A 14,474-nucleotide genomic window follows, 5' to 3' on the forward strand; every position below is an offset into this window, starting at 1 on the left:
AACATGATAACATTTTTCCAGCAGAAGCCCTATTAGAAGCAACACGTAATAAGCATCCGAGTAGGTGAAATAGTTGATGAATATTCTAGGTTTTTTTTGTTTTTTTCCCTCCTCCAATAATTTAGCTTTTGGACGTTTGAGGCTTTTAAAGATTCGAATCTAATAAGACGGTGCTAGGCTCTGAAATAAGGTTTCAACTTTTGGGCTCCAACTTACCCAAAAAAAAAAAAAACTTTTGGGCTCCATGTTGAATTGGAAGGTTGATCGCAGTCTCGTACACGAATCTCAATGAATGCAAGGCCGCACGCGACTAGCCTGCGTGGCGACGCACGACTCTCGTGTCTCCAAGTCCTCGCCTACGCCGAGGCACCACGCGGCGTAACATCGGACCATATATCTCAGGTACAGCAATCTCAGCCGTTCATCTAGGCCGCCCGCTTCTATAATAGAACCGCCTTTGCCCGGTTCCTCGCCGCCGCTGCAACCTATGGGACTCGTCGGGTTCCCTCTTCTCGTCTCTCCATCGTTCTTCGCCCCAGCAAAGGGCGACGTCTTCGTCGATCTCCCGTTCGGCGGATGGAAGCCTCCGACGTGTCCCGCCATCAAGGTGCGATTCCTTATCCCATCGAAATTTCTATCGTTAGGGTTTTGATCTGTCTCCCTCTCTCCCTCTCGTGCTTGATTTTGTTAGTACGTATGGATTCCTAAAGAGATCTACTCGAATTTGAATGGTACAGTCTCTTTTTCAGTAAAACACGAGGATTTTAGGGTTTCTTTCGTCTACGGTTTTTACTCTTCCATGCAATTGCTTTTTTATTTTTATTTTCGTTTTTTTAGATAGATCCGTCCACCTTTTTCTGTTTAGGAAGTTTTATTGGTAAAATTTCAAGTTTTATTTGTTAATAGAAATTTAGCATGAGTTGAATGATTTTTTTTCTTTTTGTTAGAATAATTTTAGGGCTGTGTTGTTTTCGTACAGGGATTTCGAACTGTTAGATTGAGTTTGATTTAGGCGTATTTTCTGGTGATGTTTTTGCGTTTATTCATTACTGTATTCGATGCGGTCCCTTAGGGCTTCCTCTCTACCTAGAAGAATGCTACCGCGCTTTTAAGAATTATTTTTCATGCAGTTTCTAATATGACGCTTGCTTAAAGTGAAAATAATTTGGCTTTCTTTCGTGCATTAGGTATGTTTTGGTCACTGGTGTTTTGAGCAATGCACCAAAGCACCATGATGATATGGTCTCGATCTGGTTGCTGTCATCCTTGAAAAAGTCATTATGCGTGGATTGTTCCTATTCCTGGGTACATATTTTCTCAAGTTTCTTAAGAATGATTTTTATGCATTGATACTGGTGCATTTATAGCTGAAATACACAGATGATTTGCATGCTTAAGCATTCCTGTCATTCTACTATTTTATATTTTCAAAAGTTCTTTGTTGTTTTACATACTGTTTTAGAATTGTTATTGGCGAAGACAATTTTGTAAGTTTTGAAACGTCAACAAAGAGCAAATTTTGTGAATCAAGCATACTGCTTGTGCAATGAGGGTGGGATCTGCTAGTTTGGTTGGTTTCCATCTCATGACCACATTAGCTCTTGATGAGGGCACTTTTGAATATATGAATGAATGCATATATAATATTGTCTTTAGTGCTGCTGTTTATGTATTAGGTAGACATTAAAGGGCATAAATATAGCTTGAGGAAATGGCTCCTTAGTGTCTTAAAATATATTTATATATCTCATATTTCCAATATTAAAAGTTGTTCATAGGTTGATGCTGACCTTTTGGAGTTATGATTCTTTCTATTTTATTCTTTCCTTCTACACAAAAGCCTAGCATTTGGAGAATATTCTTGTTTGAAATGTCATGATGATATGTATCCATGATGAAAGAGAACAGAATTTACAGAAAATGACTCCTATATAGTTTGATTTGAAGTGTTCTAATTCGGATGTATATAAGGCTTAATGTTGATTGGGACATTGTACATTTATCAAAATTCCTGGGATGGACAGATCCTAGGAAATTAAGGCACTTGTACTCTAGTGTAGACAAGCATAATTAAAATGTGGTTGTTTGGATGTTGTTAGGCAAAATTAAGAAAAATCATTTCTTATTAGTTGAACAAATAAAAGCTAAGTTATTTAAGACCAAGGTTGTATGATCTCTTTGACAAAGATTAAGGAGGCCATGATAAAGATAGGTTTGATGCTGGTATATTGAAAATATGATAATTATGTTTAGTAGGTTATATGCTGAGTTCTACTATATATTGAGGATGAATATAATGGTGGGTGACATAGATGGATGGTTTGTTGATGGGGGCTATTAGTATGGGAAGCATTTCTTGTTAAAATTGTAGTTCATGTTCAAAATGTCAATACCTATCATGATTGAAATGAGTTTTGATGTACCCTTTTTCTCTAGATTATTCTTGTTTTTACTAGAAAATGGGATGCAATTTCAAACACCTTTTATAATGTATAAAATAAAATGTCTACCTTTTTTTTGTTGCATGAATTTGTTAATTAAGGGCATGCCCTTTGTATTCCTCAACTTACTTTTTGCTATAGAATTTGTTTTATCTATCATTTGGTTGAGTGAGATTAGTATACTTCAAAAGAAGTTCAATAAGGATGCTATGAAATGCTTAATTTAATTTATGAAGGTTAATAGCAATACATTAAACTTCAAACAAAAAAATTTATACATGGAGTCTTGTTTAGGTTTTAGTATCTTTTATTTAATAACATTCGTGGAATATTCTTTTTAAAATCATGAGAGAAGAATGCTTTATAACTGCTTGAAGATTATTTGGTAATTTGCATACTGTTTGAAATTTTGATTTTTTGGAAAAAATGTTTTAATTGGATGTAATGTTTTTATCCTAGTTTCTTTTCCTAATTTTTGCCAATTTGATACAAAAATTGAAATTTCCTAAATTTTACAAATAATTTATGATTCTTTTTAAATATTTTATATAGCAATACTTGTTTTTGTTGAGCAATTTTTGAGCATTTACCCTTCAATTTTGTTGTGTTTGTGGATTTGCATGTTGACCTTTGCATGTTTACATGGATGATGCAAATCTATCTTACAATTTAAAAAATGTTTGTTGAAGGGTTATTCTTAAACCTTTTAGTTTTTCCAAATATTAGTTTTTTGTCTTTTTGCTTTTTGAAGGTATTGGATGAGGGAGCATGCTTGTGCAACCCATTGGGTGGAGTAAAAGATGACCATAGGGAAGGAAACAGTCTGCCTTAAAGAGAAGGATGATTAGAGAAGGTGTCAAGACGTGGAAGATGTAGTGCAACTGACATATTGGTATAATCAGGTTGAAATTCGATGCCCAATATGCCTTATCGCCCTTTAACTTTCTTCTACTCTAACATAGGCAAATTTGTGTAATTGCGACTATAGGGAGGACCTAGATAAGTTTGAACTAATTGGTTTTTGGAGATTGTGATACTGGAGCACTTAGGGCGCATGTGCGGCCGCACGGGTTGTGGTTTTCTGCCACATAGATCGTGGAACCCAACATAAGTTTAGTTTCCTCAGGAAAGTTTGGTCTTAGTTTTGATTTTTGTGAATTTTCTTTTTGAGAATTCTTGATGTTATTAGGAAAGTTAGTAGTTAGTATTTTCTAAGTTTAAATAGGACTTGGAAACCCCCCAATTGGAAGTTTAAAGAAAAGTTCCCTTGTACTACTAATAAATATCCCTATTGGGGCTCCTCTTGTAATTATACTACAGATGCTTGTGGGTTATTGGTTAGTGAGCATTCTCTTGTAGGAATTGTTCTTGCCTTGTCACTATTCTCCCTTCCTCCCTCCCTCCTTTCCCCTCTTTTGTGGATTCCTAGGATTTGCGAGCAAGTGTGTAGAGTTGTATTTTAGGAGTGGCCTATCAAGGTGGTGTTTTCGACTTTGCAAGAGAGTGATCCATCTCTACTTTTCTTTCAACAATTATCTGCCTGGGGTTTCTACCTCACGGCAATCGGTTGCGCCTGCACCTTTTCTCCTTTGAGTTTTCAATCCAAGTTTGACGCCTTTGCGACATCAATTGGTATTAGAGCATGGTTTGAATATGTTGCCCCACTGCTAGTTGCATGTGACCAAGATTTGTTTAGGACCTTTTTCTCCTTACCTACAAGAATGTAGTCATGCAATATGCTTGGAAAATGGCTAAGTACCTCTCCTTACATAAATGTAATAGCATGATAGTCCTTGCAACCACTTAGGAAGAACCCCCCCTTTTTTTAAGCAATATGTGGTTTTGATTCTCATCGAAACTTAAGAAGGCATGTCCAAAGCAACACATGACATGGAATGCTGTATCAGGTCAAACCGCTTGGTACATCTTGTATCATATTGATGGTACAGTGTCTTGTACTGAATTAACACTCGATATGCCATTTTGTACCATACTAAATTGCATACCGATACCATAATAGGATGGCATCGGTATAGGGTTTGCTATCAAGACGGCGAATCTTGACACATGATATTGTTTTTTGACAAATGGCATGGAAATTTTACTCGTGTATCACATCCATTCCCATTTTGATGGTATGGCAGATAGATAGGAAAAATAATGATAGATTATGAATTTGGAGGCAATTTAGCTTGGAAAATTGGGTCATCATTGTGATATAATGTAGATGCCAATTGGTTGGCCCTAGGGCCATGCCAAGCATACACTCTTATTGACTTCATGATCATCATTGCTATATAAATAGGAGAGTTCAAATATACACGTTGTATAGTAATATAAAGTGAGTGGAATAAAATGCAAAAATCTTGGAACATTAGCACAACCTAGCTAAATCTAGTGGCCCCACTTATGGCTTAGAATAGTGCTGGTCCTAATGAGACAATAGTGATAATATGTAGTCACATTCCATCCTTAGCATGGATAATAAGTTAGGTAACCATGAGAAACTATCAAGATCACCATAATAAATATTAGAGGGGTACAAAAAGTGATGGTGTCCATAGCCGGATGACTGGACATGACAGTAGAATCCACCCTCGCAAATCCATGGTCCTCCATCACTTCCTTTGTGATACCACCAACAGTGCTAGAGATAAATGGACCATATGCTGCCAAGGCCTCTTGACAAGTTGGTAACTTGTCACACAATGCATGAGAGTATCCCGTGGCATGCCTCTTGCACTTTGGCTATGTATCATAGATTCCTAGTGTGCTCCTACTTGTTGATTTGGAACCTGCATTTTGTATGATTGGACATACACAACAAATAAGATATGCTCTATGAAATGTGATTAGATATACCGTGTTTGCAGGGCCCATCACCTTTTGATAAGTTTGGAACTAAGGGTGGCAATTTTTTCCAATTCGATGGATACTTGACCGGATCTAAATGGGGCGGGTTTTAACTGACCCGATTAAGAGGTAGGGTGGGTATGGGTTTTAGAAAAAATATCCGAAGCGGATTCAGGTCGGGTATAGATAATGATATGCCCCACTTCGAGAACATCTTTCTTGTTTAAATAATTTAAAAATCTCTCTTTCCCTCTCTTGTTTACATAAAACTTGCCCACACCCCCTCGCCCCCACCCATCGGGCCATGTTGTCACCCAAGGCATTGTGGTGGCCACCCGGCAGGTCCCCAACACCCCCACCAGTCTCCACCCCTAGCGGCGGCCTAGTGGGTCCCTACCCCCATAGTCCCTATCCCTAGTGGTGACGGCCCGACAGCTAGGGTTCCGACAAAACACTAGTCATCATCTAAGCTTCTCTATTTGGCCACTCCAAGCCTCCCACCCAATTGAGACTCATGAGGATGGAAAAACAATGGAAAAATCTGGTAAAACATAGGAAAAATCAATGAAAAGAAGGGAAAGATGGAAAAAAATTGAAAGGTATGACCTTTTCCCACATAGATTGATTATTTTTCTCTTTTTGCTTCTTTTTCTTTTTAGGAGATTCATGGGGAAGGAGAGTGCTTGAGGGAGATTGGAGGGCTTTCTTAGGTTTGGATTGGGGTTTTTTCTCGGGATTTTGTGCGATTTGTGGTGGTGCGAGTTGATCCTGATTGGGGAAGGAGAGCACCTGAGAGAGATCGGAGGGTTTATTAGGTTCCGATTGTGGTTTTTTCTCGAGCATATGAGATTTTGTGCGAGTTGTGGCGGTGTGAGTTGGTCCCAATTGGGGAAGCAGAGTACCTAAGGGAGATTGGAGGGGTTTTTATGTCTGATTGGGGTTTTTTCTTGAGAATATGGGATTTTGTGCGAGTTGTGGCGATGTGAGTTGGTCCATTAAGGTTTTGAGAGCTTAATCTTGGTGGAAGCATGATATTTTGTAGGATTTGGGGATGGGGTAGCGTGCGATGCTGGGGCAGCGGTGGAGATGGGGAACGGAGGTTGGGGGAGGCCGATTCAGATATACCCGATCCGACCCGACCTGATCCGTCCTTGGAGCCTGACCTAAGATGGGTATGGGGCGGGTACAGATATGGTTTTTTTCTAGTGGGATGGATCAGGTATTGGTGGATCTAACCAATATCCGATCCTTTGCCATCCCTATTTGGAACTTCTTGTATAGTGTATGAGAATATCATACGACCTGCCCTTGACACTATACATGTATCATGAATACTTGTTGTGCATTTGATGAAGGCCATGTTATATCACTATGGGCCGTTCTCCCCTCTTGCTTGTTGATCTAGAACTTGCATTTCATATGATTGAGCAAGCCAAGGTCCATTGAACCATGTCAAATCGGTCCCCATATCGGACTAGTTGGTTACCAGCTTGGTTCATTACCTTGGTTAGTGGCCGGTATGCCCTCTTGTACCGATTCGGTAAATCTTGGAGTAAACACAACTATAAAGCTCTTTGCTTCTCGGGTCAAATATGAGTTGTGATTTAACAAAGGCGTACCATTTAGACCTACTACAACAAGGTAATCCTCGACATCCCTTGCATTGCAGATGGCTCTTGTGGCTCCATCTCCTGAAGTACCTGTCAATGTCATTGCCTTGGTTGTGTCTGATGCGGTTATTTATGACATGACACATCATGACAATATTATGATGCACCTTCAAGCAATATGGAACTAGAACATGAAGGACCTTTAAGCAGCATTCCAAGATATAGGATGCCTTTTCTACTGCATTCATCAATTGGGCATGTCTATAATCAAGGATTCAGGTTTCAGCGGAACATCCTACAGGATAGCGGGATGGGGTACCAACCCATGTGTTGGGATAGGATTGTTAGCATCCCGCTAGTGTCTCAGCATCCCGATCTGGACATCTTGGGACATCCTCTGTCCCAAGTGTCGGAACGGAGTGGGATGGCGGCGTGTTTCATTTCATGAAAAAATTGGGACAGTCTTGTTCCACGGGATTTAAAACCTTGTCTATAATTAAACCTATCCTCATTGATCCTTAACTAGGCTTAGGTATGTGCTGACTTGGACTTTGATGAGTTGCATCTTGATTGTTCCATGTTTATGAGCGGTGCATATCATTGCTATTAGCAAACTCATTGGGCAAGTGCAGGGCGGCAAAACAATAAACTTTTGTAGTGTTTTCATTGTCTTGTCTAACAAAGAGCATTTTTATTGATTTTTCAGATTTTTAAAGGTTGGAGATTGAAGATTTGTTTGTATGGATCACTTCGTCCTTCCTCATGATGATTATTTCGTGGAGCTTGCGGATAAGGATTTTTATCAAGCTCGTTGCAGTGGGATGGCTCTTTGAATTGCATCATGGATTTGGTGTATCACAATTCTTACATTGGCGTTCTTTGATTGTCAGTTAATGCAAATGCAACTTGTTCAATCTTAGTTGCACTAGCTTCTCAGATGTAAGGTGCTTCTATTTGTGCGCATTCGAAGAATGTTAAGAACTTGATCTTGATTGCACCAATGTCGACTAAAAATTTAGACGTTTTGGCAGTTGTAAGAAGAATGAATGGTCAAATTATTTTTGTAATAAGAATGGATTCCCATTTTATGTAAATGTACGTTTGAGTACTTCGACAATTTTATTCTTGGAATAAACTTAATTTTATAATGATTTCGACTGTTGTTGATAGTAGTAGTTGTTGTAAAGAAAATTAAGCTTCTTGAAGATTGTTAAGAATTTTGGCATTTTTTTTAGTCTTGTATGTGTTGATTAAATTAGTTCGTCACCACCATGATTTGTATTGCTGCTTGTCTCTTTGTTTTACATTTCAATGCTAATTTGTTGTATTTATTTTTCTTTTTTAGTATGATGAGTATTACCATGTTGGATGTAATTATTCTCTACATTTGTTAAGAAGAAATTTTTTTTTTCATGTATGACCCATATAATTTTTCTTATTATTGTTAGAGATATTTGCCAATATTTTTGAGGAATTTAGACTTGTTTGGTTCATGGGAAGAATTTTTTGTCATTGAAATACAGGTATATGATATCTAAGAAAAGACTTTTGCACGTTTGGTTGACCATGAGAAAGTAGCATAGGAAACACATTTTTCAGAGTGACATGTTTGATTGAGCATCTACTTTCCTGGAAAAGTTGTGTAAAATATCTATTGTGCCCCTTAATAAGGGCCTACAAGGGGAAAGACATCAAATGCATAATTTTTAGAATCGCATGCAATTTTGAAGTATATTGCCATCCCAAGATTTCTAAAGAAGAGCATCTTGATCAAGCAAGACCTCATGACATAAAACTTTTCATCATTGCTTTACTAATATTTGATATATCCTATTGGATTCATATAAGAAACATGATTGCAAGTACATAATAAAATGTCATGATTCTTTACAAAACAAGTGAAAAATTAAGTCTTAAGTGATAAATTTATAATAGAAGTTCATTTATGGCTTAAGGGCATTTTTTTTGAAAAAAAAAATACCACAATTTCCAGCATGTGGGACGTGGCTTTTCCATATCTCACATGGGTTTTTCTTTCCCATTAAGTATAGGAAAACTTATTAGCATAGGAAAGTTATTTTTCCATCTCTCCCCTTTGAACTCTGTAACCAAACATGAGGGATTTTTTCATTATCTCCGTTGAACCAAATGAGTCCATTTAGAAGATTATTTTGGTCGATGTTAGGCATCATATGAGGTTAGGCTTGTGTATATTGTGGAATGTTGTGAAGTTCGATATTAGTTGCTTTGGGTGATATTGTGCGTATGATGTGCTAGTGCTTGGTCATTATTGTATCAGGTATTAGGTTGGCCTCGATACTTGATGTTGGTTTTTTTTGATATATGTCTATTGATGCCTTGAATGGGGTTCCGACCGGTTGTGATTGTTTATGGCATGTCAGTCTATGCAGTTATGGACACTTGAGTTAAAGATCTGTTTCGTAGGTGTCTGCCATCATGCTTTTTTTTTTTTTTTTTTTAATTTCTGATGTATCAAAGCAAGCTGTCTTCATTATATTATGATTTTAGCAATTTAGCATTACTCAAAATGATGAAGCAACATTCTTTTTGTTCCTTTAAATTGTCGCTTATTATGTTGGTTGTCAAATTGATATATTTGGTTCTAATTATATTGTTTATTTCTTTTCAAAAGAAAAACAAAATTTTTATAGTTGATATGTATCATTGTTATTAGAAGTGCTCTTACTAGAAAAGGAGGTCGTGTGCTTTTAGCAGAAGTTATAAAACCTGGGTTTCTCTTTTTATAAAGTAGGTGTTGCATGCCCTTAAGTTAGTCCATAAGTTGGAATTTCATTCATTTTTGTGGTTTAGTTTTATTACTGTGAAACTAGTTTATAACCTATGCAATGCATGGGGTATGGTTTTTGCATTTGATTAATATCCGAATCTGATTTGTATCTGTATCCATTTAAAACAAATATCAATATGAATTTATGCATTTGATTAACATCCATATCTGTATTCGTCAAATAAAATAAACATGGATATGGATATACTGGTATCCAATGCTTATCCTATCTGATTTCAGCCCTACATGAACCCAGTTTTCATAAAATACCAGGAATTCCCTTGATTATACATACAAAATTATGATCCTTTGGGAATCAAAGATGGGAAGATGTGACCAACCAAAATAGATGCTAAAGGCCAACTTACTTGGGAATTGAAGCCGGCATAGGAAACAGATTCGCTAATATGACACCCAAGAGACGCTTGTGACGTGAGCAAATAGGAGGGTATTTTAGCAAATTCAAATTTATGCTAACTTCTAGTGTGATTGAAGTATGCGGGCAGCTTAAAGTGGTGAATTTTGACCCATACAAATTTCTAATGTAGGCACGCATCTATTGTTGATACTTCCATGTGGCTTTATTAGACAACTTAACGATGTGGGGGTAAAAAGCTTATTCTCGTACATAAATTTTATGCGGGCGCCATCTCGCTCCAATGACCTTGGTGAGGTCCAAAGAGGACTCATCAACAATTTGCACACATGAGAAAATAGGCCTTTTTTTTGCAGAGGTACAAATCAGTCCATCACCTAAATTGTTGTTTCAAAAAAATATGGGATCATTTTGCCTTCCCTCCTTCCCATCCTCTTATTCGGATGCAGTGATTTCCACCAAATGCCCTCCCTCTCTTTCCAAACTACAAAACTGCCATTCGTGAAGCATTTTTGCATAGAATTAAATACCGTTTGTACCATGAATGCAATGTTCCTCATGACATGCCCTCTCTTTTTCCCCATACTACAAAAGTACCCTCCATCCAAGTAGTGTTTCTTATGGAAGTAAATATTATTTGGACATATGGCAGATGGAGAGCAATATGACATGCAGTGGATGGAGAGCTCTGCCAAAGTAGAGCCTCCATTTTAGTGCGTGCGTGTGTGTACAGAGCCAGACTAAAATAAGGTCTATCGAAATTGGACTCAGATTCAATCAGGTCAAAACTTTATAATAGGGGTCTTACATTAATGATTCAAGCTGTTGAATGTGATCTACAACCTCAAAACTACTTGCACACTAAAAATTATATGATTTGGAGATCTTGAGCTTATGCATCAAGTAGTCAAAAATTGGACATCTAATTAAAATTAAAAGTAGATGTACTTTTTGATCACTTGATGAATAAGTTAGGGTCTTCAAATCATATAATTTTTTATGCACAAGTAGTTTTGAGGTAGTAGATTATATTCAATAGTTTGGATCATCGATATAGGATCATCTATTGTCCAGTTTTGACCTGATCGGATTTGAGCCCAAATTCCGTCAACCTTATCCAAGTAACCCCCCGCCCCCCCCCCCTCTTCGCTGCCCAAAAGAAAAAAAAAAAAAAGACGCGCGCACATATATATGGCCCAAATCTCGTTGACCTTATCCAAGTCTGCCCCACACACACATATGCATATATGCTACATGGCTGCTAGTTATATCTACGAGTTATTAATTTAGGCTATTTGCAGATGATATAATTAATGAAAATAGAATTGGCTTGAAAGTTAAGTTCATCAGTGATAAACTTCCAAACCTGTAAGTAGAATTAAATTCCATAAGCATATCGGTAATGTACTTATGTGTGTGCATTTTGTGTCTGTATACATGTGTATATATATGTGCACATATGTGGGATCAAATAACTTAAATTAAAATATTCTGTGAGATTATATGGTGAAATAAAAGAATAGTGTTTTGTTTCTTGGACATAATACCTGCAAGCTTATGGTTGCCAGATGGTGAAGTATTGTTCTTGATAATGGTTTTGTATTCGCTGTTGATACAAATCACAATTTTGTTATGCTGGTTACCTTTCATGTTGTCTCTATCCTATTTTTATTGTTAAAAGAAATCAGATACAATCTTACCGTTTGTGTGTCTGTGTTCTGATTTGAACCGCTCTATGATATATGATGTGATCCTCTGGTCTTAACAAGATTGTGTCTAGGTTCTGGTAGTAGCAAGGACAGTGGAGAATTTGTTTTCGAGGCCATGCTCAATGTCGAAAGTTACTAACATTTTATTGAAGACCATCTAGAGGGCAAATTGATGGTTGATTAAGATATAGAGAGAGAATTTATGGTGGCTGGTGTTTTTGCAAGAATTCAAAGTTGTTTCCTTATATTTAATCTTTGGATAAAATGGTCTTTTAAGGCTAGAAAGGAATTTCAAAGTTGCATACTACACATGAAATGTATTTTATACAAGGTTTCAAATCTCGTGGGATGGGATTGTTCCAATTTTTTCATGGAACGGGACGCGCCGCCTTCCCGATGCTTGGGACAGAGAATGTCCTGACACATTCAGATCGAGATGTTAGGACGCTAGCGGAACGGGTGTGTCTCGACACATGGGGTGGTATTCTATCCCGATGTCCCGTGGGACATCTCGTGGGATATCCTGCTGGGACCTAAATCCTTGATCTTATAGGCATTAGTCACATTCAATTACCCTATACAATATCAGAGTTAATTAGTGGTTGCAACTAGAAAAGTGGGGTTGGCTCATGCATATTTTGGATTTTGTTTTCTTTGGAGGAACAAATAGGTTTTTAATTGCATTTGTTGTGGAGAATTCCAATTGTTGACAAAGGACTGGAAGTACTGCTATATTTTTGCAGTGAGAACTGAGAATTGTTTTTATGTTGGGAAGATGCATTGTGATTCTTGCTAGCATGTTTTAGGTTGGTGGAGGGGGTGGATCTTGGAACATGGAGGTGGGAGACCTTGGTTGTCAAGTTGTGCTTGCTGACTGGTCCTTTACTGCTTAATCTAGTGGTGGTACTTCAGCTTGAGGGAAGTCTATATTGAGCTTGAATGCATCTTGGGAATTTTGAACTTTCTCATGATGCACATTGTATTGTGGAATATTTTATATGCTACAACTTATGGGTGGAGATCTGTTTTTGTGTGTGTGTATGTTTTATTTTTGTAACATCTTAGCAGGATAAAAAATGGAGGTTGATGACGCTTTTAGTTTATATAGAGCCAATCATGCCTTATCTTCGTCCTCGTTGTTTTGTTGTTGCAATTGTGAGACGTGTTTACATGATTTGATTTACATGATCCTTAGAGTTTAACTTTCAGTTGGCTTAACGCATATGAGTTTGGAAAGAATAAAGTGCTTGTTTTCTAACATTTTGATGAGAAATAGTTCAAAGGCTTTTAATCAAAAACCACTGGGTATAATCTCTTATATTAAACCCTTGTTTTTGGACCTTTGTTACCTGAACCAAGGGCTATTGTGTAGGAAGAGTTCTTGAGAAGCAGGCATAGGAGCTGGAGTGAATCTTCATAGAGATCCTGATATTAGTGTAGCATGCTTAGAAGAAGTTTCCGGTTATCATGTTTTGAACTCATTTGAGTTCACTTCTATCATTTTGGACTTGGAATTTGCATTGGGGCTTGTTTTTCTTGCTCTGTGTCTTATTATGCTAATGATAATTGGCAACCAATCTTTGTCATTTTCAGCTGGCTGTATATACATTATTGCCTTGCTGGTAGTCCCCCTTCTTTCCCAAACTACATTATCTCCTTCCTTTTCATTGTCCTCTCTTTTTTATACTTGTAATAGTTAAGCTTTCTGCATTACACATTCCTCGAGAAGTTTCCTTGTCATCAATTTTTTTAGAATGTTTTAAAAGGAAGCATAATACATTATGCATCTGCATACTGTTTGGTGCACAATTTCTTTTAACTATGGAGCACAAAAACCACTATTTTTTCCGCATGAATTTGCCTTCAGCTTCAATGAACAAAGTTAAGTGGAATATTACGAGCATGGATCACCTATTCGGTGAATAAATGCATTCTGAAAAAGCTTGAGGTTTTCCCCTCTGTCCTAACATTTAAAGGATGAGAAGGGTATGAGTGGTTCTGATAATTAAGTTCTAGTTGGGGCTTTTTGTTGCAAAGATCTAAAGTATTAGTCATGGGATGAAAATCTGTGAAATTATGAATAGGATCGCGGCTTGCTAAACATTTTGTCTAGATGCTGCTTTGGCAAACTTAGATTTAAGCAGCTTCACATTCTGGATGCCAACATTGTGTTATGATGCTAAGGAGAGTAAATTATGTAAAACATAACATATGATATAATTATAGTGCTATAAATTTGTTCAAATTTAAGGGGCCTAAGGTTCACCGAGTGTGGATAAGTTGACTATTGGATATTCATGCTTCCTCTGATTCTGATATATAGCACCTGTTGTGACCAATTTGAGGGGCACATGTTAAGGTAGTTTTGAGGAGAGACAACTTTGAAAGCATGCCAAAGTGATTTCCTGTGTATATTCTCAAATTCTCTTTGGTTTTTGACTAAAATTCATTCACCCTAGTGTTTCTATATTATGTTTGCTGCTTCTGCTGCTGTGGTTTCTGTTATTCGGAAAGCTTCTTTGGAAGCACAGTTGATTGCGACTATTGAACTCTTATCTCGGGGAAGATCAATGATTGAAGGATTCTGGGAGTGCTTAGTTAGGTACTCTCTGGTCAGTGTAAATCTTCAGTGTTTCTCCCAAGAGAAATTTTAATGTCTGGAATGTTGCATAGTCA

The 14,474-nt window shown here is 37.3% G+C and overlaps 1 protein-coding gene across 1 annotated transcript in view; it reads left to right on the forward strand.

Moving 5' to 3' along the window:
* The first annotated feature begins 451 nt into the window (after positions 1-451).
* LOC105051134 (protein BONZAI 1) overlaps positions 452-14,474 on the forward strand; it is a 74,135-nt gene continuing 60,112 nt past the window's right edge. The window contains exons 1-2 of the mRNA XM_073243042.1: positions 452-607; positions 1,188-1,305. Of these exons, the coding sequence (XP_073099143.1) occupies positions 1,240-1,305 (66 nt within the window). The 5' untranslated portion in view covers positions 452-607; positions 1,188-1,239. The remainder of the gene's footprint in view (positions 608-1,187; positions 1,306-14,474) is intronic.

The sequence above is a fragment of the Elaeis guineensis genome, chromosome 9 (genome assembly GCF_000442705.2).
Source record: "Elaeis guineensis isolate ETL-2024a chromosome 9, EG11, whole genome shotgun sequence".
In the NCBI taxonomy this organism is placed as follows: Eukaryota; Viridiplantae; Streptophyta; class Magnoliopsida; order Arecales; family Arecaceae; genus Elaeis; species Elaeis guineensis.